General features: G+C 39.1%; 2 protein-coding genes across 3 annotated transcripts; both read right to left on the bottom strand.

Annotated features, from left to right (window-relative positions):
- Nucleotides 1-637: 637 nt before the first annotated feature.
- On the bottom strand, nt 638-10,013 carry LSMEM1 (leucine rich single-pass membrane protein 1). Its single transcript, XM_083860378.1, has 4 exons — nt 8,710-10,013; nt 6,082-6,213; nt 2,888-3,025; nt 638-1,200 (listed from the first exon to the last, which is right to left on the bottom strand). Exons 2-4 carry the CDS (start codon nt 6,206-6,208, stop codon nt 1,013-1,015), a joined length of 453 nt encoding a protein of 150 aa, XP_083716504.1. The 5' UTR covers nt 6,209-6,213; nt 8,710-10,013; the 3' UTR covers nt 638-1,012.
- Nucleotides 10,014-10,424: 411 nt separating this feature from the next.
- On the bottom strand, nt 10,425-21,849 carry IFRD1 (interferon related developmental regulator 1). Of its 2 annotated transcripts, XM_083860376.1 has the most exons (12): nt 21,510-21,849; nt 19,703-19,807; nt 18,696-18,777; nt 18,179-18,303; nt 17,733-17,890; nt 16,357-16,407; nt 16,084-16,262; nt 15,874-15,982; nt 13,765-13,899; nt 12,953-13,081; nt 11,885-11,980; nt 10,425-11,148 (listed from the first exon to the last, which is right to left on the bottom strand). In XM_083860376.1, the coding sequence occupies exons 1-12, from the start codon at nt 21,553-21,555 to the stop codon at nt 11,059-11,061; spliced, it is 1,305 nt and encodes a 434-aa protein (XP_083716502.1). In that variant the 5' UTR covers nt 21,556-21,849; the 3' UTR covers nt 10,425-11,058. The 2 variants fall into 2 exon arrangements, with proteins under 2 accessions (XP_083716502.1, XP_083716503.1); XM_083860377.1 differs by lacking the exon at nt 16,357-16,407.
- Nucleotides 21,850-23,484: the final 1,635 nt, after the last annotated feature.

Genomic DNA, 23,484 nt, shown 5'->3' with positions numbered 1-23,484 from the left:
TGGAGGTGCCTTCTTAATGTATATTTCAGTAGAAGGTTCTAAATACTAAAAATGACAAAGCTACCCAGCCGTCCCTTATGTGATCACACTTTCACATCTGTCTCCACAACTGTGTAAATTCAGGGAGGGTGGCTCCTTTTAGCCTCTGTGGTATTGCTTGACATTAAAACCATGAAGGTTCCAACCATATTTCATCTGGCCCTTCTCTGATGGTGACCAGCAGCAACTATAGGGGATAATGCAAGAACATGTAGTATTTTTCCCACATCACTTTATAAAAACACTTGGGCTTCACCTGCAAATTGTGAGTACACTGTATTGGCATTGCTATGAGATAGAGTGGCTGTGATGATGCCATGATGTTACCAGACTGAGTCCTCTAAACACATTTTTGATGAAAGGACACTCTGTCAATACAAATTTGGGCTGATTATGGCATCTTATGAAAGGGTTTGTTGTTATTCAAGGATTGTTTTGTTGTTGGTTTTGGTTTTGGTTTTTTCCCACAAAAAGAGTAGTATATCAGTATATTTAGGTGCACAGAAGGGAAAATCATGAAACTCTAGACCAGAAATGAATTTATTTATAAGTTATGAAATCTGAAGTTATCCTTAAATATAAACAGTAATAGAAACAAACAGAAAGCTTGTATAAAGGTAAGAGAAGAATGATTAAGTGAACAAGATCATGCTGGAATCATGTGAATAGAACTTGTGATTTCTTGTGATCACTCACTTACATTTGAAGTAAAACTAGGCTCTTACCTCTGCAACGTACAATGTGCAGGGAATCTGGAAGTCTTGCCCCAAAGACAATCCATTGCTTATTGTGAATCACGGGCTTAGTATTACAAATCTATGTCCACATAAAATTGGATAAAATACTATTTGCTAATATTTTTCATTCAGTTGGCTTTTACAGCTATGTTTCAGCAACCATCTTTCAGCAACCTGTGTGTCATATGTGAAAATATCTGAGTTATGAATATGCTGAATTTCTTTCCAAAGAAGATTTATTCTCCAGGGACTTTGAGTCCAGCATGAGTAAAGAGGTAATCATGAAGATCCGAAGGCTTTTCCTTAATTCTGGATTGATTCAGATGCTTTAATATAATATTGTTAAGTTTCTTTAGCTCTTCTATGTTCTTCTTTTCAGATAGTAGTCTGCTTGATATTTGGTCCACCTCATTTCTAGTTTGAACTTGAAAAGGAAAATGTACCACATTAAATTAGCAACATTTAAGTCAAGAGCATCACTACCCTCACTTCTATTCCTGTGAGACTTTGTAAGGAATTATAATGACTAAAAATAATTAACAGGAAAACTATGGCAGAACCTAGTAAGAAGTTATACATCTGGTGGGTTTTACCTGCTCACTACATTCTTTTTTGCTTATTTACTGGATTCTTTTTTTAGTTTAGTGCAGGGTAATAAAATCATATATGGGTCAAAAAATTTTTGCAGTTTTCAGGAGCATATCCATCAGTGTCCAAAGGGAAATGTCTTATCAATTTGTCGTAAGTATATGCATGTATTTTATTTTAAATTAAACAAAAATTCTTGCAAATACTGGCATTTCGAGGCCAGCCTCCTCTGGCATACCAATATGCACTTTTGGAGTTTTTTTATTTTGGCTTTCTGAAGTTCAAAAAATGTACCCATGGGTTTTGAAGCTTAAGTGTAATAGTGGCAATGCAAAATGCACGTGGTTTGCAAACATCTCAGATTATATAATATACTATATTTATATGTATCTAATAAAACATAAACTGAAACACCACTGGAAATCAGTTTAAAAACCACAGGCCTCCACCAACCTGAGCCCAAGCAAACTGCTTTATTTCTTGTAAGAAAGGTTTTCATTTTAGTTTATAATTTTTCCACTAGAGCAACCCAATACTAATTTTCTATACCAAGGCTCTACTTGTAGCAGCTCCACATTAAATAAATCTGAAATTCAAGCATGAGGTATATCAATTAGGATTTTACAATCATGTTACTTAAAATCGACTTTATATTCTTTACTTGCTTGATATTTCTTTGACTCCCTGTAAGAAAATTTAGTCAAGGATTAGAATTTCCTGGCCTTAATGAGAAATCAGGATTTTTGCTATGTTTCAGAAAATCCCCTACTAAAGGATATAAGAAATCTTGCTTTCATGGGTTCCAATTCTTTCAAAATAGACTAGTGAATTGAAATAATGCACCTCAGATTCTGTTCAATATTATTAGCTCAGAAAACCCCAAGGTGGCAAGGGTTCCATTAAGCAGCCATGTCTTTAGCTAAGCCCATCTGATCAGTCCTGAAAAAACTGGAACAGTAATTGTGTCTACAGACTCAATGCTACATGCAAATCTTGATAAATGTCACATTCTTTTTCTTATGCTTAAGACTTTCTTAGTTCCAAATAAATTTCCAGTCGGTACTTTGATGACAAAGAGTCAGGTCTTCCTTCAGGTAGCCTGATTTAAGTGCTAGCCTGGGTGGAATTCCAGTTTTGGTGGAATGACCCCAATAGTAAGTTTTATCTGGAAAGGAATGGAAGGCACATTGCCAAAGTATCTCACTGCCATAAAATTACCTTTAAATTTTAATTTCATTTCCAGTCAGCATTTTTAGCAACACAGTATAATGCTGCTGAGATAAATTCTTCACAGCTGTTGAAGATCACAAATTCTTAGCGCTAAGAATAAAATTGTGCCTTTTAGCCCCAAGAGAGTGTTTGCCTGTGCTTCTGCCCCCAGGACCACGACCCAGTGCCCAGAATCAGCCAAAGCCTCTGGCCATGCAAATAGTAGCATGTTATAAGGTAGCATGACACATTTCAGCAAAGTGCTTTTTCAAATTGGCCGTACATTTTTAAGAACTACTGTTTGGTTTACTTACATATTAAAAATATTACAAATGAAACAAGTGCCAAACTGATGATCAAAATAAGAATAAAGGTGATGAGGAACAAACATTGGTTTCTTGTGTTGCTCCCTGCCATACTTTCTCCAGCACCACCAGTGTTCTCTTCCTCATCTGTTAAGAGATGACAAATCGTTTGGTGATACAGTTTTTTAAGATTGGTAAGGATAAGCATGACAAAATGCTTCTGGCTTCATGAAATGGTGCAGAATACATTATGTATTTGGCCAACAGATTTTATTTCCTGTGACATTTAGTGAAAAAGGGAAAAATCAACTTTACTAACTCAGCTTGAATTTGGAAATATGAAAAATACATCTTTTATAGCTGTTAGGACAAGTTCAACAGAAATGTTTCTGTTGTTGAAATACAGTGTTTTGTTGAAGTTGGCCTGTTTTATGGTTCAGAGTTTTACAGCTGTTTTACATGTACAAAGGTTGCAATGAAGTTTTCATCAGGCAGATTTGTAAGGGCTTGATTGCATTTAACCTTTTCAAAAGGGAAGAAAGTGACATTCATATTGAAAATCAATGTACAGATTGATCATTCACATTCATCCTCTAGATATGCTTCTTTTTCTGTTTAATGAGACGTATCCCTGGAATGATTAATTTCCCAAAGTAAACAACTCAGTTAAGCTCTTAATGTTGGATAGAATGAATGTAGGTCTTGACTGTTTTATCTTAAAACAAATGTTTTCAATATTCCTCTTCATCTTTAGGAATTTTGGGTTCATTCCAGTAAAAAATGAGGTACCTATCCCACCAATTGTCAAGAATGGAACAGATTCTCATATAGATTACATATGTTGTCCTTTAAGCACAGGAAGAATGAGGGGAAAAAGGAAAGGCACTTGCAATGCTGACCTTGAATCAGCTCAACAAGGCAGTTCATTGCTTTTTGAAGAATGTGTTGCATATATAGGGAGAGTCAGTAATTTCACTCATAGAAACAATTGCAATCAGTGTGAGGTGGCAGTAAGCCCCAAAGATAACAAGTGAACACCATGAGGAAATTCATGTGAATATATAAAAATTTACACTTGAGCCAGATTTGTTTAAACTTAAGTTTGTATACTACTGTAATAACTTACAAAGATTTGGGTTTATTTTTTGCTTTAGAGGGAGGAGGAAGCTAATGCAATTTCACTTTGGTGTCAGTCTCATACATACTAAAATTACATGCAAATTACTGTAATTTATCCTTCTGTAATTACTGTCTTGCCATTCTGAAAGGGAGAGTAGTGTGTGCATCTGTGAAAAATGTATTTCTAGATCATGTTCTTGTTTTAGCTGGTGGAAATCTCTGAGGTCTTTTCAACTGAGCCTGTAATGATAAAGCTGAGGAAAGGCTGCATATGCCATTACTGCATTTTAATAATGACCCTACCTAGGGCTGAGCAATTACTGAGATGATAGATCTCTGGGAATATCTCTGTTTTTCTTTATTATGTGTTTAAAACACTCCTGCCCATGAATAAGCTGAAATATTTTCATATTTGTTCTTTGAATATTTGAATATATCTATTGTTATTCCCTTAGCATTCAAAACAAATGCACCATATACAAAGTGTCTGCACCAATATTGCTTTCTAATCAGAATTATAGGGATGGACAGGGCCTACTACTGCTGCCTGCCAAGCACCCTAAGTTATCAATAGTGGTGTCAAAAGTGGTCTGAGCTTGCTCTGCCTAATGAATGCTTCTTACTATTTCATCAGGCTGAACATGCCAGGCTGCAAGTGTTGTGAGGAGTTGGTGAGCACACATTCTTGTCAAACTGCAAACACTGCAAACATTTTATCATCTAAACCATGAAATTACTGCATGGCTCCTAGTGAAGTAACCAAACAGTATATACATTTTTAACAGCTTTTGACAAGTCTCTGATTTTCTGGCAAGAGAACCAGAGTTTTATACTGCTGAGTAACGTAGCTGGCAGGATGAGCAGACTCTCCAAGTTTAAAAGCTACATTAAAAGAATAATCCTAGAAAGAACCAAAGGATTTTACAAATTTATGAATAAAATACTTCTTAAGTTACCAGTTTTTGCTGCTGAAATGTAGGGATGGGCATGCATGTGATTATTCCAGAGAATCACATGTGTTTCCATAGAACCTTGTATATTTACCCAAAAAGTAAATAATACTGTCCAATAAAGTTGCAAAAGAAAGAAAAACAGTTACACTGAAAGGAGTTTCTTTAACTTTAAAACTGATGTATGCCATTGTCCCATTTTTTATGTGTAGAAGTGACAATATCAAGATAATCTGCTTATGAGGATTTTTTACTTTATGTCTAAAATATTTATGTTAAATGCAGAAACCAGCACCACTCTAGTTAGTTGGATTAGGAAGAGTTAGGGGACTTGGAAACAGAAGTAATGTGAAAACATTTAAGACCCATAACTAGAAGCGTGATTAAGTTATGGCCACTCAAAACACATTTCAACATAGCTGGTCTAAAAATTTCTTCATTCAAATTTCCCATTACAATAAAGGAAATAAAAGCAGACTCAAATATTGTCGTGTGAATGCTCCAGGTTTTAACATATTCTCAGGTAACAAAGAACTCCAATTGTAGCTATCACTGGGTGAAAATACTCTTGTTGCTGTGAGAAATCAAAGGCAAAAGCCTTATCAAGCAAGTAGAAATGTGGGAGCCATAAATGAAACTCTAAGTAAAGAAAGTCTGGAAAGTAAAATGCTTAAAAGTTTCACAGGATATTTCAGGTAACTGGTTTGAGTTCTTAGGAGATGCGTCTTAAAGGAATCAACAGAAATTCTCAGGTGCTTCTATTGCCACATATGAATTTTAGTGCTTGGGAAGAGCTATGATGCTATTTATTTAGTAGGTGTATATTGAGCATTACTAGAGACATTATCCTACAAGTGATCACCTCATAAATTCCAACTGAAATGGAAGATATGTTCAGGTTTGACAGTAAATCCCTAACTAAATGCAAGGATTTTCAGGAACCTAAAGCAGAAATACTCAGCAGGGGCAGCTAAATCATTGTCTGATCTGTCTAAACTATGCCATTTCCAATCTTTTTCTTACAGTTTTCAGTAAAGAGCTTGACATACCTATTGGTTTCTTAGGTTGTTTACATCAGTGATGCACATTATGGATTGTATATATAGAAATCCACAGATCACCTGTCATACATACCTAGTGAATGCTGGGATTCAGCTGGGCAAACATTTAGCTTGTTTAGGTTGTTTAGGGAATCAACTACATAAAGTTTTCCTTCTTCATGAGTATCAGGCAGGTTAAATTCCAAGGAAGGCTTTTCCATTGTCTCTAATGGAAATAAGAATTTAAAAGGTAAATTAACACATGGCTACGGGAAATAACTTGTAACAGTTGGCATCCTGTTCTAAGGAAATACTGAGCAGCCTAAAAAATCCTTAAAACCCTTAAAAAACAGAGATTTGAAGGACTAGCACACTTACTAGATCTTGAAGGCAGGGATAACTCAATACATAACACTTGTTTATTCTTGGAAATCTCCAATGATTAAAACATTTCGTTTTTACATTGTGTTTGTACACATGCATATATGTATGGAGAAAGAAAGAGAAAAGTCAGTTTGACTTTTGAATGGTACTTTTGATTTGAATAGTACCTATTTAGTATATTATCCTTTGATTTGGTGAGTACTTTGTAAGAGGTGGTGTGAGATTCTGACCACAGTGAAAACCAAACACTTCCAGAAAGGATGTAATTCAGGTCCTCTTCTTTCAGCATCAAGTAATTGAGAGATAAGACAGGGAAAGCAAGTATGAATGTAGGAGATAAGCAACAAGAGTATGTATCTGTTTATACACCTTAGAGTATCACTGTGAAGTTATTTGTGCAAAATGGAACAAAAAATATAGTCTTGTAATGCAGTTCTACTTCACACAGTTTTAGACAAATTTATTTTTTTTTTCTTCAGACTAATACCACTTGCTTTAAAAAAGGCACTGGATGAGGTTCAATTAGTAAAAACAGTTTCTCTGTAGAGTCTGGGTGTATGAACTCAGTGAATGATTCTTAATATAAATACAGTTTTGGAAGATTATATATAGAAAATAAGCAATACCTAGGGAGGCAGCTTCTATGTATTGCACATTATTCCCTATCAGTCTTTTGCTTTTCTTTACACTACTCTGATTGCAAAAATGTCTTCTAGAAACAAACTACACTTCTAGCCATAAGGAGATGCAGACACCATAAGTCAGCATGTTTGTCTACAATTGTCACTGAAAACTCCCTCTGTAATTATTGAAGAAAAATACATTCCTCCAGGTAATATCCCTCTTACTCTAAGATATGCCTTTCTCACCTTAGAAACACAGCCTAAATGTATATTTTTCTTGCTAGTGAATGTAAGGAGGGAGCCCCCACAGGTTAGTTTAAATTTGGAGTAGAATGCATCTTACCCATTTAGTATTTTATAAAGCTCTCAAGTTCAATTTCATCTGCCAACATAAATCAGCACTTGGTGGGATGCAAACCTCTCTTGATGACTTGTGTTAAGCACCTAAGGGGGATTTCTGAATCCTAGATGGGTTGAACTGTCCTCTTGATATGCTTCTGAGCCTTCTCTTCCTCTCCAAGGAACATAGAACTCAGTGTGACCAGATTCCTAATATAACGCTTAAATTAAAACCCTAAAATTTGAGCCCTCATTGTTTCCAGAAAATACTCACTCCTTCCCTCATCAAACCAAATGCAGAAGATGGTTGTAATTCCCCCAAATCTGAGCACGCTGCAAAGTAGATTTTCAATGAGCCTCAGTAAGTCTGAAGACCAAGCACTAAAACCAATCCTGACAATGAGGCTTGTTCTCCTGCTAGTGGAGACTGACAGGACTACATGGATACTTTCATATTTCTTTTTAACAGCCCATAAGAAAAGCTTACAACTTTTTTTTTTTTTTTCCACTGTTCAGAAGTGTTGCTTCAAAGTACAAAGAAAATGTAGAAAAGCTGGCATAGTAGGGGTTAACCTTACCTAGTATATGATTTTTAGGTGTGCAGCAGTAACTTCAGGACAGATGGCTGTGCCCACTGTCCTTCCTGTAGAACATGACACCAGGCAGCACGTCCCTACCCAGAGCTGGCTCTGCTTTGCTGTCTCCCCACTTGGACATCCTCAGCCAAAGCAACTATTATAGAGCCTGGGTTTGAATGGTGTGTTAAAAGTTACCACTTCATGCACGAAGACTTTTGGTTATTTTTAGAAGAAGAGCAGTTGTTTCTCTATTTTGATTAATAACTCCCCACAGCTTCAGGGAAGACTCTTCTTAAAAACTTGATCTGTAAGAAATGTGAGTACCTTTGATTCATTAATATTATGAATTATGTTTCTGCACTTATAATGGTAAGTGCAGAAACATATAATTATGTTTCCCAATATTTAAGTATTTGCCAATGTTACCCAATTATTTAAGTATTTGCCCATGTAAACACAGTAAAGATTATCATTGTTAATTCGAAAAAGTTTATATTACATTTGATTCCACTGATATGCCAAAGGAAAAAGGACATAAACATCAGTGTCACTCGACAAAAGTATAATTTTCCAAACAAACCAATCTAAACATTGGGACCTTTGGATTCACTTTTTCTTTTACTTTAACCTTGCCTAAAGATTTTTTTCCCCCATACAACTTTTCTTCCTAAGTTGCTGTGGTAAAAAAAAAACAAAATCAAAAAACCTTAGAATGAGAACACACTAAAAATTCTTCACAGAAAAAAAAGTAAATAAACTCTAAAAAGTTAAAAAACAGGAGAATGAAACATTACTTACAACATAATTACATTCAGGTAATGTGCCAGTATGGAAGAAATCAGCCAGTGAAAATCATGTGAAGAAAACTTGTTCTGCAGTTCCTCTCTCTTAGTCCCATAGGAACCTGTCAAGTCCTGCAGTACCCATAAAGATAGCTATGAAACAGACTGCCCCTTTCAGTCTATATTTAGAATTCAACTTGGCTAAGTATACACACTCCACTGTATTAATCTACTAGAACAGAAATCAGCACATACACAGCTTTTTTATTATATTGGAATCATGATAATATGCCATCCTGGAGAATGAGGGTTGTTCCTGATGATCAGTGTTTCACTAACCTTTTGGTTAGTGCCAAACCTCTTAGGTTTAGTGCTTGTCTAAAATACATTTACTATGCTGAAGTCATATCTACAACACTGTAGCTATGAGTAACCAGTTTGCTATGCAGAAGAGTCATATCTACAGTATTGCAGTCATGAGTATTTAAAGTCATAGACTAGAAAAACCAGGGTCTTTTCCCCCTTCTCCTGTGTACTTTATGAATTCAAGTGGGACAGTATTATGTGGTGGACTAATTTGTCTGGTGTCCTTAGTTCTTCAAAAATCAATTCTGATGAACTGGTGCTGAGTAGTGTAATTGCTTCTTTACTGACAGTTCTTTTGATCACTTTTTTCCTTGCTGACATTGCAGAAGGCAGTGTTACAAGCACACTGTATTGACAGGCAGCTGACACGCAGAGGAACTGTAGCTCAAGACAAATCCTTTCTGAAACTATCCCATGTCTAAAATTCTGAGTCCCTTTAAACTGCCCATAAAACATATTTCTCTTTCAGGAAACATCAGAGAATAAATCACCTGACTTGTATTTCCGACCCTGCTGTTCTGCTGATCAGAATTGCTCCCTTTCTGCAAGAGTCTCGTGGAAGTCCTCCCACCAAATAAGGATGTGCAAGCCAGAAGAAAAAAAATCAGTGACTCCCATACCACAAAAACTCCTGACACCAACACAATTTATTTTAACAGAAAGATCCAGCCTCTCCAAGGGAAGTTTGCAGGGCTGCAAAAGACCCACCTCTCCAACAGCCTTGGAAATCTCACTGGGGAGAGCAGCTACAGTGTAACAGGCAAATGGGCAAACATCTGCTCGGCCCCCTGCCAGGAAGTGCTGCAGAAACTCTGGGGAGGAACCTATCAAAAGTGTCTGGCAAAGCACACCAAGGGTGACAAGGCAGAAGGCACAGGAAACAGCAACTAGCTCCAGGGAACAGTTTAGCTCAAAGGGAATAGTCTTGGTCCAGGCACATACAAGCACACAGCTTCTCCTCATTCAAAGATCAGGTTTTTTCTCCACTTGTATGACACTAACAACATGTGTTCAATCACAGTTTGGTGTAGTCCAAATGATCAGTTTTGCAAGCCAAACAAGTTCTTACATAGTGGATTATTTGAGGGGAAAAAAGAGGGTAAAGTAGAAAGTACAACTCAGTGTGCATTGACTTTGGAATAGGTTCAGCTGTAATCAGAAAACAGGAGGGGAAAAAAAAAAAAAACAAAAAAAAAACAACCAACGCACTAAACCCCAACTTTCCCTTATCAGAGCAGGCAAGAGTTTTCAGGGGGCGGTGTTGTTTTCAATGCAATGTTTACTTCATTTGGTGGTAAACATTTTAAGAATGTTTATTCAAACAAGCACTTTTATAGATCTTCAGGTTCAGAAGCTCCAGCTATCTAGGTTTTAGTGTCTTTATTACATAACACATTATGTTATTACATAACATTTTTATTCGAAAAAATTAAATATTTAATTTTCAGAACACAATCTTGCTTTTATTTTACATTGAGGCAAGTATTTGTCAATCACTTGACTGTCAGTGGAAGTTACTGAACTTCATAGTCCCTGTCAGGATAAAGTTATACGTACACAGGAATTTTCCATCTACCACTGGAGTTTTAAAAAGCTACTAAAATAATTTCACACAAATATGGTCATCTTTTCATATTGGGACATTCTTACCAGAATATTTGGTCAATGAATTACTTTACTTTTATATAAAGAATTCAATCTGACACACAGCATTTGACTACAGTTACCCACCCCATTTAATACATCAGTTACAACATAACCAAGCTTTGGAGCTAGTGGGGGGCTAATGTATAGTTTTATAATATATCCCTGTACCAAATGTTAGGTCAACCTATATACAATGTATATGCAACTAAGTAACAACATGCATTATATTTACATTACATTATATGTAACAAACCCTTGCACAATTGCAAACTGACTACAGAAGTTAAAAAATGCATTCAAATGTTACAAATTTATTTGAATTATGAAAACTGAACCCCATTGAAAAGGCAATCTAAAAAAATTCTCCCACATCTGCTCTTTTATCACGACATTTACTTCTAGCCTTTGTTCGAGCCTTGAATGCTGCAGAGTTGTACAAGTGCTGCAAAATAAATAAAAAAAAATTATTACATATTGCCATAAGGCTTATTACCCCTCAGATCTTTCATGTTTTAAATCAAAATATCTTTTTGAATAATCTTTGAAGTAAACTGGTAGGCCTTCTGAAATTTATAGTATGCCATCTTTGCACCAAAGGCTAATTTTAGTATATATATATATCTACAGACAGATAAAAGAAACTTGGCCTTTATAAGAAAGGCTGAACAATGAAAAGTTCTGGAAGCCAGTCAGTCTTGAACATGAAGTAGATACCATGCAGGTTACGTTTACCCCCAGATTAAACTTGATAGCACTGTTCCCCAAATTATATGCAGGATTAATGCATTCACAATCAACAGAACAAGGCCAACCTCCTAGTGCCCATTTCACACAGCAGAGTTTTGGATACTGGCTTTATAAAGGCTCCATTTCCACAGTTTTCTGTGGTCCCTCCCCAAAAATATGTCTATCTCAGAAGAGACCAAGTTTCACATGTGTGGAGCATGAATCTAATACCCATCAGCAATCACATCAACCTCCAGACCCCTTGGAAAAAACACAGAAGCAGACACATGCCTAGTGGAGAATCTAGATGCATACAAGTAATGCGGGATTTTATTCAGGAGAGTATGAGGCACTCTTAGAACTACAGTGACAAGTGTAACAATGACAGCTTCTGAAGTACAGGATAAATAGAGTAGGAAGTAAAGAAAATTCAATAAGGCACAATAACCTACCCTTTCAAAACGAGATATCTTCATTGTTTTAAGAGTTGCAGCATCCAGCATTACCGGTGGACCAAGCTCAAACACATTCCGAAGAAAGTCATTTGACTAAACAAGAAACACACCAAATGATCAGTTTCCCCTCTAAATCATCAAGTCTCTGAAGTTGACTACTGTAAAATATCAAGTATTCCAGTAAGAAATACTAAGATTTGTGTCAAATTGCTGCTATCTTTTGCAATTGAGTGAAGAACACTTCCTCCTTTAACCGGAATAAGACTTAAAGCAAAGCCTGCCACCTTGAGAAGACACACAGCTCCTCCTGCCTCCTTTGATATTTTTGTCCAAGCAAATAAGACACTGTTCTGTTCTACACAAAATCAGGCAGCATAACAGACCTGTATGGTTTCACAACACACCAGTTTTAAAATATGTCTGTGAAAGTAGTACTTGAAAAAAGTGAAAAACCTGCAACTCCCTCAGACACACAGAAATTCAATTAACACAGGACTGAAGATCTTCACCCCATGACTATCACAGAAATTTGGGAGCATCTATTCCTAAGCTACAGCTCCTGCTTCTGTTTACACATGTAAACAGATGACTAGTAAACAAGCAGTTCCCAGAATGGAGATAAAGATTTATGCCTTCTCTTCTGGAACAATGTCGTCATTGGGGTGCAAGTTGTGTTCATTATTTTTGACTAAAACTTTGCCTTTCTTTTACAGGCTTGAACAGGAAGAGTGGAGGCACACAGCTTTATACCTGCCAACTATACCACTCTGCTGAAAGAGAGAATAAGGATTCAAAAAAAAAAACCCTGAAGCTAGAAAGACACTCAGCTCCAATTTCTTACTTCTTGGAGAAGTCGATCACTAAGCTAGCACAGCCTGAAGCTACGACTCGGAAGCAGCTTACCCAGACCGCTGTAGCTCATTGTAGTTAATATTTTAAATGCTGTCATTTAACACCTCAAATGCAAAGCTCATCACTTCAGTAAGTTCTACTCAGGATTTTGTAATTCAGTCTAATTTTTATCAAAGAAGCCAGACAGGGAGCAAGTATCAAAGAGCAGCTCACCTGCAAATGATATTGCATCCCCGACCCCAGAACCTCCTTGAACGTCTCGTAAGTTTGTTTTTTAACCCAGCAGTCAATGTACATGCGCTCAGGTCCAAACTTCACCATCTCTGTAGGAAAGTCACGCTCCTATACAAAAGCCAAAGGAAACACCATCTATCATTTTAATTTCAACAGTCTTTTGTACTAGGAATTTTACACATCTCAGTGAACTTTATTTTCACTGATGAATTTAGCACCCCAAAACCTTCCAAATTACATAGTATACATATGCTAAAGATTGTGTTTTTTCATAAAGCAGATGCACACCAAAATCTCATTAAGAACTTGAAGCTTATATTCTTCATGATTAGAAAGCTTTTTAGAAAACAAATGCTCAACTTTCATCTTTAAAAATACTTTAAGAACTGCACTTATCTCCAGGAAAACCAGTCCTGAGTGCAGAAGTCACCTTTAGGTCAGCCTGTCTCTACCTTACAGGTATGAGTAGCTACATTTGGGACAATGGAATGTAACAAGTACTAATAGGTGACTAAGATCCTTCTACAGGCAGAATTCTAAAGGTTACTTCAAATTATACCAAGCCTTCTCCTTAGCTTCCACAATGTTTAACTATTCCCAGTATCTTTATCTGACATTCCTAAAAAAAAGCAATTTATTCCACAATTGATCAAACTACAAAGTCTCACTTGAAGTAGCTTTTCCAGTGTCTTTCACTGAACAGTAACTGTGTTTAATAATAAAATTGTTTTAGCTAAATTGTGCACTATGTATTTTGAAGGTCTAGATTGTAACTAAGACAAAAGAATCACCTCAACAGCCCGTAGAACATCTCTGAAGACAGATCGCTGCTTTCTTTTATCCACCTTGGCTCGGTGCTTGTTCCCATCAGTAGCCAGGGCTCTTAGTTTCTCTGTTAGAAGGTCCATATCTTCATAAAAGAAATCCTAAATTACAAAAAAATTTTTTTAGGTGTTTTTAGATTTTAGTTTATTTTAAGGCCTTAACCTCCTTCCTCGCAAACAAGAAAATGGATTTGTTTAAATTTTGGACATGTAGATCTCTATAACCTCTCATTTAAAAAGACTTCTGCAGTTCCATCTGCAGCATTGAAACCACAAGAACAAAGTCACAGCACCTCATTTACCAGGAAGGGCACTAACACAGGCTGTTTTGGTCAGCCATGTGAACCATACAGCTCTGTCAGTGTGCATATACACTTGCCAATCTGTTCTACTCCATAATTCCAAGGGACTCAAACTGTTTAACAGATCTGCTGAACTACTCCTGCTAATAAGCTGAGGGCACTTTAACGTTGTTAGCACAGAGTTCATGCTGCTGAAGGCAAACCGTGAGACACCATTAGACTGACAGTATGGAACATTTAGCTCTAAGTTTTGTATGGAATGGGAAATTAGGAAGCATGTTGTAATTTTTTTTTAATGTTTAACAAAACACTTCAAATAAACGGCAATAAATAGCTTAGTGCTATTTATTATATTAATATGTGCTTTACATATATATAAATATTTTCCCCACTGCATTTAATAATTTGGCAGCAGTTCACCTGGACTACTAAGAATGCACACAAACTTACGTAAAAAGTTTTTGTGGTTTGTGGGGTTTTTTAATCTGAATGTTTCGTCATGTCAACTGAAAAGTGAGCTTACTGCACGCTTTCTGAAAGGAACTGGTCAAAGGCAAATACATCAAGTATTTTTAATCTGCACTGATTGTTAAGGCTTCGATGCCCTGTAATGATTAAAGGGGCACTTCCTCAATGGAACAGAAGAGATTGTAATGAATACAGTCTCATTTGTTAACATATTTTAAAATTTTAATTACTTGCAGTTAGCTTGACCAAATAAAGGATCAAGTTGTGGTTTCCACTTATTTTTTTTTCTTTTAAAGGTGACTTCCATAGCCAAGAGACTCAAATCCGCACTGCTTGCATTTATACAGAAGCCTTAACGTTGTTTCAGACTATGCTGTACTAGTGTGTCATGACTCCTGACTTAAATGGAGTTATCCTTGCACTTTAGACAGCATTCTGGCAAAGCGCAGCAGCCTTGATTGAGCTGGGAGCCCTTCAGGCCATTCTCCCAAACTGTGCCATGTGCAAGCAGAGGGAGGCTGTTTCCTTCAGTGCTGTCAAGAAAAGAAGTCTGAAAATTAGTAAGGCATATTCAAGAATGTAAAGACAATTTTAGCTGTGTCCAAGCTAACATTGAGCAGCTTGCACCTAACTGAATTCAAAAGAAACTCCAAGAAACCTCACCAAATATAGTATTACTGATATCTGTCCAAAATCAGTGCCAATTCTTTAAAAATCTCCCTCTTAAAATGACTGCCTAGTTCTTAACTGACTGAAATAGTCAAATGCTGTGAAACATCATGCAATATGAGTTATTCTTCTCAAGCTCTGTAAGTAAGAATACTGAAAGAATCATACTTAAAGTCAACCAGTTTTCTACCTGATGTTAGATTTTTGGCTGTGAGAGCAGAATTGTATAGGTTATGAATTACTCAAACTTGTCTGCATAAGCAGCTGATGAATGTTCCCCTCTAAAGTAAACAATACTGTTTTATCCTGGAATCTCTCTAGAGGTATCTTTTTTATTCTATTTTAAAAGCAGGTGTTGGATTTAGATTTAAATCTTGCATTCCATATTTCTAGTAAGTAGTATTTGATGCATTTAGTTATATTGGTCCAGTTTTGCAATACAGAAATTAAGTGTAAAAAATAATAGCTGTGAATTATTGCTATACCCACTTAGACTGGGGCAGACTCACTAGAAAGAACATAAATCATGGAATTATTTGCTACTTGTTGAGATCCAGGGTGCTATGCAATACAGGTTAAGTAATTTGTCTCATCGCTGTCCCGAGGAAAGATGGTTTAGCTGCTGACATCTACTTACAGCATCTGTTTCACGTGCCAGCTCAAACAGAAGCGCTAGCGTTTCTCCAGCAGCTATTCTCATATTGAGATCATCACAAGACAGCAGGCTTGGAAGTTTATGCAAGTGCCTAAAGAGTAAGTCATATTCCATTAAGATCTGAATTTTACTGACACTGCTTCATTGCATATAGAGTCATTACAAACTCTGCTTTCCAAGAAAGATACTCACATCTCAATTTTCTTCTTCACTTCGTTCATTGGACAAATGGTCAACAACAGTGTCCATGCTAAAAGAGCACTGACGTGAAGGACAGTATTAGGGGTACTTGATACACCATTAGTGTCTCTATCTCGCTGATAGGCCTTCATGAAGATGTTTTCCAGGCATTCCATAGTAGAGTACAGCTCCTGTATGAGGGAAAAATACAATGGGAGTGGTTTAGGAGTCACATATTTTTATCTTGTCAGTTTACTACATTTGAAAGGTATCAATCATCCTCACCGTAATGTCATCAGTCACAATGAAACAGCAAATCCCTAAGCAGGTTGCGCACTAGACACAAGAAAAAAAAAAGTCAGTATTTGACAATGTTACAGTTGACAAAACTTTTAAACTTGGGACCTTTGAAATTTAATATCTGGAGTAGCAGAAACTTGAGATAAAAACCTTAGGAGTCTAGAAGTCTCCAATCCTGTTTAATTCACGTTCTTTGTAATACTTAGCTCCCAATTCCCATCTGCTCTCAGGATGATTTTACAGCATTTGCTGCTCACAAGCCTTCACTTTTCATGTATTATTATTTTAAAATAGCTTACAAAGCCCTTGAAAGAGCTACACATGGCATTCTTTTCACCCACTGACTTTAAAACTCACTAGGATTTACAAACAAAAATTATGCTGATAATTATATGATATTTATTTACACCTGTGGGAAACATTTTCCCCTTCTGACCACTATTACAATTAACAGCATGAAAACTCTGTCCCTGAAAACCCTTTCCAGGAACTTTCCAAGCTGTCCTGCAGATCTGTTCCCTATGCCCCATATTCTAGTCCAATTTCTCTTATGAAGAGTAAGGGAAAAAACACTTGAAAGTGATGTTTCCACCAACCACACAGGACTCAAAACTACATTTGAACAGATAAACTTTAATAGCTTTTGGTTTTTTGTAGAAATGACTGCTGTTCAACTAATACTGTCTCCTTTTTGCAGCTGACAGTATCTATTGTGCCACAGCTTGACCAGTATAGGAATAGTCAGCCACATAGTGATAAAGGGAAGTTGAAGAATATTAGTTAAATCTCTGAAGTTTAAAAAAAAGTAAAACTTTTGGCAAGAGCTTTGGACAATCTTCCCTATTTCAAGCTTACCACTGATGTATAAATGAGATAACTGGGCAAAAGTAACTTAAAAATACCTTCAATAGTATGGCTGTATTGTTTATGTAGTTCCAGATGTGCTATATGTGATCTTGCCATAAATAAATGTAAATCGTTAAGTAACATTCCTGTGTTGTTTAAGAATAAAATCAAATTTCAAGAATATAACAAAATTAATACAAGAAGGGTATATCACTCAGTGGGAAAGTGGGAAAATGTTTTCTAGGACCCAAACATCAGCCCCCAGAACTGCAGTGAGGAAGCTGCAATACAGTGAGTTCAAACACTTCACAAAGCAGTATATATAACAGCTGAAGAGAACCATGTTCGCCCTTCAGGTGGAGCTTTTTAAGCCAGTGAAAACTGCTACACATCATTCATGTCAACATTGTGAGTACACACTAGTGTGGTAACCTTTAGTTCTGGATTACACAACAGTGAGCTGGTCAAAAGCAGCCCTCTGTCCCTGCCTGGCAAATAAAACACTTCATACTTACAGCCTGTCTGGCTTGGATACTGGCTGTTCCATCACAGACAATCTTCTTCAGAACTGGACCAAGGGTCTTAAAAATCTCCTCGCTTTCAATTCCTGACCCCATCTGCACACACAGAAGACACGCCAGTCCAGCGGCTGCACACTGTTCGTCACTCTTACCTAGGGATTAACAGTGATGAGCAATCACCTTTTGCACTGCTTTCCTCCTTTAATCTTTTAAACAGTCTGAAAGCATGTAAGTGGAAATTCAGAAACCAATAGATAGAAGATAATTTCAGGTAATTTTCTAGGACAGCTAAAATGTGACACCTAAATTTAAAAAGTAACATTACCTAAATTATTAAGCACTCTGCAAAGTACTAGAGAACATTCACAATCTTAATTTCCTTTAAACAATGTGGTAATTCATAAGGATTACTGCTTTCTAATAGCATGCATGTTTATTACCTTTCTTTATGCAGCGCTCAATGCTATCAGTTAGTGTCATTCTCCTTTCCATGATAAATTCATATAGTATTTTAGAAGAAAATGCACTTTTCAGACTTTCGAGGGCTGCTTGTCTTGTCTTTGCACTGTTAAAAGAGAGAAGGAAGATCTCTTGAAATCAGCCCATATCAGCTCAATCTCTGCCTTTGCTTTATGGTGATTTATATTTGTCTGCACCCAATAGTAGAGTAATCCACAGAAGCACCACAAAGAAATGAAATGCTCTGAATTGCCTCCTTTACTCAGGGACAGCAAAATTTTGTTTGGAGATAGGCTCACAGTAATATTGCAGGCTGGAAAGAAAGTCACTCAACTTCAATTTATTAGGAAAGGAAAGCCTAACCCATCCCAAAAAAATCAGTAGAAGGAAAAAGGTTTTTTTAGATCCAGAAGTCTTCCCCAGAGTAAAAATCTTAGTAAGCATAGAAAAAGATTTCATGTGTATTTTCCTCATTAAATCAGAGAAAGCAGACTATACCTCTTGTCCAACGTAAGATCAATAAATCCCTTCAGCTTGTATTCTAAGTCTTCTTGAGTGGCTTCTTCATCAACTTCAGGCCCTAATCCAGAAGAAATTATTTAGTCCTACTGATACACATTTCATTAGCAGACACAGTAGTTCCAACACAATGTTTTTAACACTAATAAGAAAGCAGCTTAACAGACACCAGCTACAGAATTGTTCAGTATCACAGCAGCAAAATGGTGTTAAACCTACTACATCAGACTGCGCCCTAAAATACTTTTAAAAAACTGGCCTATTGATACATTTCTGTCGTTTCTAGATCTGCTTTTTACACATGCCAAGAAAGAATGAGGGAGCAAATCAGGTCTTACATAAGTTTTCTCCATCTGATGACCATCAGCCAATGCTGTCAACAACACATTTTCATCCAGTCCACTACATCTATCCCTGGAGTACAGTGAGGTGCTCACAGCTGATGCAGTGAGTCAAAGCAGCCTGTCCTATATGACATCAATCAGACACCTCTGCAACAGGAGCTCAGTGAGGAGTAGCACATATCCAGAGATGGCTCCCTGCTTATTCCCCTGTAGCAGGCTTTCAGGTCTCCTCCTCTCAATAAAATTGCATTAGAGCAGTCCAGGTTAAAAAGACAGTAAAGGAGATAAAGCTAGCTCAAAACAGGCAAACGTGACTCTTCTCATCTTAAACTCTTCTGCAGTTCTTACCACTTCGACTACCTGTTATGAAAATCCATACCTTATAATTCACCTTAAAATTCTTATTGTCTCTATATCTATATTCTATTCTAACAAAAAAAAGCATGATAGCTTCACAAGGCTCATGAAACCTGGAGTATATTCTTACCAAACAAAAACAACAGGTACTGGATTAACCATCACACATGTTAATGTAATGTCATTATTTTGTTACTGCTACTTACAGTCTACTACTTAAAAGTTAAAAACACAAAACCAGAGCTGATTTAGTAAAGATGAATAGATATAAATAAAAGAATTTACCATCCTCAGTGAAGCTAGCAGGATCACTGAAACCACTGCAGTGGCTCATAGTTTCAATTGAAGCATCTTCATCACTAAAAGGCTGCACATTTCTGGGCTGACCACCTAAGGAAAGATGAAGGCAACAGTCTGGTGATTTTTTATATGGAAAAGATCTGAGCAACAAAAGTAGAACTGAACCCCCTCCCAGAGCAGATTAGCTCTCCCTGACCCAACCACAGAAAGAACATTTACATCCTCTGCTGGTTCCTTTACTCCCACCTATTCTGAAGGCTTAGCTGGCTCTGTTCTGGAAGATCATTTGTAAATAGTGAGAAGGAGCCCAGCTAGTACTGGTCCAAGTTCTACTGGACTGAATTGGCTGAATTCCTACCGTAATTTCAGGATCTTTCTACAATCAACTTCATGTTAATGCAGTTTCCTGTGACTAAGCTTCAAAAATAGGTCTATGTTAATTTAACTGCTAGAATGAGCTACCTAAAAAATGCCATACAGTCTTTATTTCTTTTATTTTGAGGAACTTCAAGAGACTGTAAGTTAAAACTTTAGGCAAACATACATTAGCCAAGTTCAATGTAGGATTTATGGCATTAAGTGTAGTATGCACAGCATCAGCAATGTCCAACTCTTTCACTACTGAATTACTTTTACTACAAGCCAGAACATCAAATGCTTCAACAGGGGAAGTTGAAGTTTTCCCTCTCAGGACCAAGAAGGCCTTTGTGCAGCAGCTTCAGACTTTTTGAAGAAAGTAAGAAAGTAGTATTTTTACCAATGTTCACCTCCCTTTTCATATCTGTTATTTCCCCAACAGTTCCCAAAACATCATTTACAGAACTCTGAATTTTGTTCTTTCAGCTTTTTCTAAATTATTTAGAAGGTTGCACAGAGGGCCAACCAGCTTCAGGGCAGGCTCCCTGAATACCAAACCCCCGAAAAACTGTTTTTATCTAGGCAGAATCAACTTTCAGTTGGACCAGTGTCCAAGTGCTTTCCAATGAAGTTAGTCACACTCCGGAAGTTTTGCTGCTTTAAGCTGCACCCATGTGTATCATTAACCATAACCTAAAAACCCCCTACCAGCCAATGTGTGAGCGAACAAACTTGGAAGCTCACAGCTCTCACGTGGCCACTTTCTCGCTCAAATCAAACAGGGATTCAACAAAAGTAGCAACAACGACAGCAAGCTCTTCACAAACTAAAATAAGAGCAGTTGCAGAAACATCCTATAAATTGCTCACTTCCTGAAAAATTGGTATTAAAAACCGATGCCGCACAGAGCTTTACTAGCTTGAAGTGCAATTTTTCACCACCTCACAAAACCTCCGTTCTGCCCCAAGCGTCAGCGCCTCAGACACGCACATTCTGCATTTGTACGAAGGCCGCTTATTTTACTATATCCTATTTTAGGCTAAGAATAAGGGGTTTTCTTTAAGACGCAGCGGCCTTTCCGGCCAGGACGCGGTGACGGCAGCGCCAGCAGCGGGCGGTGGTGCTGCAGGCGGACCCGCGGCCGGGCCGCCCGAGCCGCCGCTGCCCCGGGGCGCTCCCGGCGCCGCCAGCGCGGCCGCGCCCGCCCCCCCGGCGCATGCGCGCAGCGGCGTGAGGTGGCGGTTTCAGGGCCGGCTCCTGTCACCCGCCCGGCCCCGGCCCGGCCCGGCCAGCCAGAGCCCCACGGCCGCCCGTCCTGCTGCTCACCCGCCGCCCGCAGGGAGGCGGCGCACCGCCAGACAGCGCGGCCCTCTCGCGGCCACGGGAAACGCCGTCCAGACCCCGCGCCCCCGCCCGCCGGCCCGGCCGCACTCACCGGCTCCGCGCTGGTGGTTGCTCCCTCGCTTCTTAGGCTTGGGCATGGTCGCAGCGGCGCTCGGCTCGGCTCGGCTCCCGCGGCCCCTCTCCGGGTCTCGGTCTCTCTGCTCCCCCCCGCCCGGGAATCAGCGACAATCAGCCGATGGAAGAGCAGGAGCGCTTTTTACTCCAACGCCTTTGCGAGGCTGACTTCTCGACCCGGGGCAGCGGGGGTGATTGGCGAGAGCTGGCGGAAGGCGAACCGGCGGCAAAGGCAGAAATCCCCGTGAAGGCCCGTGAGCGGAGTCGATGCATCTTTCTCCTCTCAGACACCCGGGGCTAAAGGCGCGGAGGGGGCGCCGGAGCCACTTTTATAGGCCCACCCGGCTGCGGGGGCGGGGCCCGGCGCCGCCGCAGCCAATGGCCGGGCGTTGCGGCGGTGGGCCGCTGACTCAGCAGCGCGAGCTCGTGACGCCAGCGCCGCTGCCCAGTGGCGGGGCTGGGACGTCAGCGGCGCCTCGCGCGTCGCGCCGCGGTGCATGCTGGGAGCGGCGGGCCCCGGCGCCAGCCCAGGGGCGCCTGAGGCCGCGCGGGGCGGGGCGGGGCGGGGACAAAGCGGGTCCCTGGGGGGTCCCTCCGCCCCGGCCGCGCTCCGCCTCCGGCCCGGCCCCGTGTGCGCGGCTGACAGGGGGAAGGGCAGGCTCGGCTGGGCCGGGTGCAGCTCGGTGGACGTGCGGGGCCGGCAGTGCTCGCCGTGTGGGCGGGGAATGCCTGAAAGGTTTACAAAGTCACGAAACGGTTTGGTTTGGAAGGGACCTTTGGTGATCATCTAGTCCAGCCCCCTGCCAAGGCAGCAGGTGGTGCAGGAACGTGTCCAGGTGCGGTTCGAATGTCCCCAGAGGGCAGAATCCACAGTCTCCTTGGGCAGCCTGCTCAGTGCTCTGTAAAGTTCTTCCTCGTGTCGAGGGGGAATTCTTGTGTGTTGGTGTATGGCCACTGCTCATCATCCTGTCACTGGGCACCACTGGAAAGTCTGGCGTCATCCTCTTGGCACCCACCTTTGAGATACTTACATGCGTTAATGTGATCCCCTTGCAGTGTTCTCTAGGCTACACAGGCCCAGCTTCCAGTCTCCCCTGATAAAAGAGAACTCCAGACCCCAAATGATCTTTGTCGGCCTCCACTGGACCCTCTCCAGCACCTCCTTGTCTTTCTTGTGCCGAGGAGCCCAGAACCTCAGTACCTTGTCACTTAAAAACAGATATGAAGGATAGATTCCTTACTCCTCCATAGCAGATTTTCTTCCAATGCAGAAATTAGTTTTGTCAATTTTCTCTTCCAATTTAGAGACTTGTATTTTGTTTTTTTAATCCAAATAATTTTAATGTTCTCTGCTAAACATCAAATAAATAACTAAATAAATTAATAGAAATACAATGGCTTTCCTGTCTACCAAACAGAGATTGGTTTATGTTTCTGAGCTCTGAATGTTTGTGAATGTTCACTGATAGGCTGTATCAGAACTGCAGTGTTTGAGGAAAGGAAGGCAGTTTTGCAGAACGTGCTGAAAGGTTACGTAAGACACAATCGTGATTATGCTGTTTGAATTCTGTTGTGTACAAAATGCATTTACACAGACTTCCAGAAAGGTAAACTTCCACAACAATTCTCTATATATGCCACATGAAAAACAAAGGAGTCAGTGATCCGTTTGTGCATGCTGGGTCAGGAAATGCTAGAAGTGTTTATTTCTAGAAAATGGGAGCTGTCTGTACCTGAGCCTGATGTTTTCCATTGCAGCGCAGCATGAGACTCCTGGTGAACAATTCCCTGGGTATAGGAGGTTCAAATTTCTGAAAAGGCTTAGCCAGATCTTTTAGCATCCTATTTAAGAAAAGCAAAGAAGAGACAGAAATCAGTATGTTCTGCATCTATACAGGACAACACGTAAATGTCTCAAGGGCACTAGTTTTTCTCCTTCAGGATGAAATGTT

Source organism: Zosterops lateralis (genome assembly GCF_965231275.1).
Source record: "Zosterops lateralis genome assembly, chromosome: 4".
Lineage (NCBI taxonomy): Eukaryota > Metazoa > Chordata > Aves > Passeriformes > Zosteropidae > Zosterops > Zosterops lateralis.
The sequence above is the reverse complement of the archived record's forward strand: the minus strand, read 5'-3'. Positions and strand labels throughout refer to the sequence as shown.